Source organism: Sinocyclocheilus grahami, unplaced genomic scaffold, assembly GCF_001515645.1.
Source record: "Sinocyclocheilus grahami isolate Dianchi unplaced genomic scaffold, SAMN03320097.WGS_v1.1 scaffold2015.1, whole genome shotgun sequence".
Taxonomy (NCBI): domain Eukaryota; kingdom Metazoa; phylum Chordata; class Actinopteri; order Cypriniformes; family Cyprinidae; genus Sinocyclocheilus; species Sinocyclocheilus grahami.
In genome coordinates, this window is record NW_015507194.1 from 18970 (window position 1) to 20991 (window position 2022).

Sequence of the window (2022 nt, forward strand, 5' to 3'; positions counted from 1 at the left end):
GTTGCATGCATCAGTCCAAAAGAAGTTAAATAAAAAGCACCCATCCATAATAAAAAAAAGTGTCTCACACGGTTCTGGGGGATGAACAAAGGCCTCCTGTAGCAAATCGATGCGTTTTTTAAGAAAAATATCCATATTTAAAACTTAATAATCAATTTTACGTTTAAATAATTCAGAGCATGACGTATGAGGTCAGGATCAAAGGAAGCAAATGTCCTTACTTTAGCAAAGGAAAACCAGTCTCCTCTTGGCTTATATCGAAATCCTCCAACATTCTTCTTTACAAATCCTCATTTTGTACTTCTAATTCTTGACCATTGTTTTGTTTTGATCTCTCCGCGTGCGTCACTTCTGAGCGGTGCATGCGCAAAGCTGAACTCATACGTCATCCGCCCGGAGCTGCTTCCAGTGTACAACAGTGAGCGCAAGCTACATTAAAGTGATTATTAAGTTTTGAATATGGATATTTTTCTTACAAAAATGCATCGATTCGCTACAGGAGGCCTTTGTTCACCCCCCGGAGCCGTGTGAGACACTTTTTTTATGGATGGGTGCTTTTTATTTAACTTCTTTTGGACTGATGCATGCAACACCCGCTGAGTGCCATTTAAACAGCTTGAAAGATCAAAGACCATTTTTAATAATGACTCATGCAGCTCTAAGCTTTTCTGCTTCTTTTGTTTTTCTCGCGATCTTCACAACACGCATTACATTACGTATTTCACGGCACACTCGTTTTATGTGTATTTGGCGCCACCTATTGTTGTGTGTGTATTATTGACATGTCAAAGTCTAGACCCTGAATATAAGACCACCGCGTTTTTTCAAAAGTATTTCCAAGAAAAAAACAGTCTTATATTCGGGTCAATACGGTAACTCCGACTGGATTCGTCTGAAAGAAGAAAGTCATATACACCTAGGATGACTTGAAGGTGAGTAATTTATGGGTTAATTTTTTAAGTGAACTAACCCTTTAATGAATCTTTGCAAATCGTCTTTCCTAATAATGTGCTAATTAGTAAGTTTCACAATGAATGCAGCTAAAGTAAACAGTCTCTCTGAGAGCAGCTCGAAAGAGAGGGGCGGGGTCAGCAGAGCTCATTAACATTTAAAGGAACATGCTACAAAACGGCTTGATCTGAAAAGAGCTGTTTTTGACAGGATAAAAAGGGTGTTGTTTTACACTGCCATTGAGAAATTTTAACCAAACTATGTTACAGACTTTTCATTAAGACCCTAAAGAATCATATCAACTTGTGGAAAATGGGCATCCGATGACCCTTTTAAATGCAGCATAGCCTTCTCATGACTGTGCATGGATGAATCCATTTGTTTGATTGGCTGTTCTGTATTTCCTCATGTGTAACCATGTTCATTAAGAATAAATCTGTTTACAGTGCATTGTGTTCTATGATTAATTCTTGTATTTAACCAAGTGTTATACACCACATTGAGGAGATTACTAAACGTCGCTGTAATGCAAAGCACACGAAATACCTTTTGTTAGAAGTTTTTTTCTCACTGAAGTTTGGTGCATTATGTTTTGAACAGTCACTTTTTACAGACACAGAGCTGGACACATGTGAGCCTGATCTTACACTAATGACACAAAGAACAGAGAGGAAAAAACATTATTATGGGATTTGTGTTGCAAGTTTTTTCTCTCTCAAAAACATTTTTTCCCCATCAAAAGACTTTCTTTTTCTCTCTTCAAAGTGGAGAGATAAAATTAGCATGCAGTACCAACCTCGTAAGTAAGTATAACATCTAACACTGCTTTCTCTGTTTATTTGTGAATAATGCATTTACAAGAAGGATTTGAACATTACAATTAAAACAAAATCAGGTTACATATGGCATTTGTCGCCATATGGCATTGTTCACGTTTAATTTTAAGGCTTCTGTACGATCTAGTGTTTGATTGCTACAATATAAACTACCAATACAAGCTAACTATACCTACATGTATGACCAACACTGAGAAACATTAAATACCTTTTGGTAGATGATGGTTGTTTCTCA

The 2022-nt window shown here is 36.8% G+C and overlaps 1 protein-coding gene across 1 annotated transcript in view; it reads right to left on the reverse strand.

Moving 5' to 3' along the window:
* LOC107573718 (uncharacterized) overlaps window positions 1-2022 on the reverse strand; it is a gene marked incomplete at its 3' end in the record, with an annotated part of 31137 nt that overhangs the window by 18464 nt on the left and 10651 nt on the right. The window contains exons 8-9 of the mRNA XM_016260161.1: window positions 1996-2022; window positions 1498-1599 (exon numbers count right to left, since the gene is read on the reverse strand). The exon at window positions 1996-2022 is cut by the window's right edge and continues 1 nt beyond it. Coding sequence (XP_016115647.1) covers window positions 1498-1599; window positions 1996-2022 — 129 coding nt within the window. The remainder of the gene's footprint in view (window positions 1-1497; window positions 1600-1995) is intronic.